The sequence below is a fragment of the Rhagoletis pomonella genome, unplaced genomic scaffold (assembly GCF_013731165.1).
Source record: "Rhagoletis pomonella isolate Grant_MI unplaced genomic scaffold, Rhpom_1.0 Rhpom_scaffold_25715, whole genome shotgun sequence".
NCBI lineage: Eukaryota > Metazoa > Arthropoda > Insecta > Diptera > Tephritidae > Rhagoletis > Rhagoletis pomonella.
The window spans coordinates 1-1559 of NW_023484179.1; the positions used below are offsets into that span (position 1 = coordinate 1).

Consider the following 1559-nt stretch of genomic DNA (forward strand, 5'->3'; position numbering starts at 1 on the left):
ATTCCGATTAATTATACATTCTATTTTAATAAATATACATATATATTATTATTCTAAATTACTAGACTAAACAGACAATTCGTATTTTAGTTAAGAGGAGAATAGATCGGTAATCCGGACGGTCAACTGACATTATCAGAAGTGCGCGTAAATAAACCTCGCCGTTAATGAATGAAAACAGTGGATATAGAAATTAAATAAATGACTGTGTGTGCACCCATTGAAGTGCGGGAAGAAAAATTCTGACGTTCGTTATGTGTATATTTAAATAGTTCGCAAAATTGTGAAATTGCGACTCGAAAAAGTAGACAAAATTTATGTACATACATGTACGTTTGTGTATGCGAGAACATTCGTGTGAGCAACGCGTCGAAAGTGCCACAACACGACGACGAAACGAGCGTTTATTTGAAATTTGCGGATTCGTGGAATTGCATAGATATCAACGAAATCGAGACATTCGGCGATACAAACATATCTACACTCGTAGCGAACATTGTGTTTGAAATTGTCCGAATTGTAACTTCGTGTTCCAGTTAAACAGCAAATATGAATTTTCGTAGCATGAAAGTTGCCGAGCTGCGCAGCATATGTCGCGAAAATGGCATTGCTACGCAAGGTAACAAGAACACTTTAATCGAACGACTACAAGCAGATAAAAACGTAAACGCGAATATGAACGAACAATTTGTAAGTGCAAACGAATCGATGTTGTTAGAAAGAATCAACATGCTAGAAAAAACCATTGCCGAGTGGCAAACGCAGAAAAAGCAAAATGAGCGTGAAGTGCAAATACAAAGCGGTCAATCTCAAAGAGAGCCAGTTTTTCGTCCGTCGGTCGTGTCGTCGCCGCGAAACGAACATATTGCAACGAGTGCGAATACATGTGTGTCGACGTCTTCTACGCATGCGCCGCCAGCTAACGTAGCATTATCATACATACATACACCGCGAATGTGCACTACTACACAAGCACAATATGTGCCAGTGCCTAGTAATGGAAACCCGTATATTCAACGTACACAATTCGAACAGAGTTCTTATTGGAATAATGAAAATGTTCAAAATGAAAATAACACTCCACACGTAAATTTTGCAGAGGCACAAGCGCAAGCGAATGGTGGAAATAGTTTTATGAATACACGATTTTATAACGAACAAAATATGCGAAACGATGTGCAACCGAATAGTATGTACGCTTCATATTATCCGAACTATCCGTTTGCAAATGCCTATTTACAAAATCCGTTTAGCAAAGTGAGTGAAGTGGTTACTCTTTTACCCGAATTTGACCCGTCATCCGAGACATCACTAAATGCGAATCAATTTGTAAAGAGAATTGAAATGTTACGTGCCGCGTACCAATGGGGTGATCAAGTACTCTTATTTGCCGTGCAACAAAAACTAAAAGGTTATGCTAAATACTGGATCGACGGCCAGTGCATATTTAAATCGTGGTCAGAATTCGTCGCGAAATTCTGTGCTGATTTCTCAACGACTGAGAACGTCGCTGATATACATATTAAAATGAACCGAACTCGCCGGCAGCGTAACGAAAC

General features: G+C 39.1%; 1 protein-coding gene across 1 annotated transcript; it reads left to right on the top strand.

Annotated features, from left to right (window-relative positions):
• Window positions 1-18: 18 nt before the first annotated feature.
• Window positions 19-1559, top strand: LOC118732714 (the record flags this gene model as incomplete). Its single annotated transcript, XM_036461832.1, is given in 1 exon segment — window positions 19-1559. A coding segment is annotated over 1 exon segment (1010 nt), but the record flags the coding sequence as incomplete, so codon positions are not given.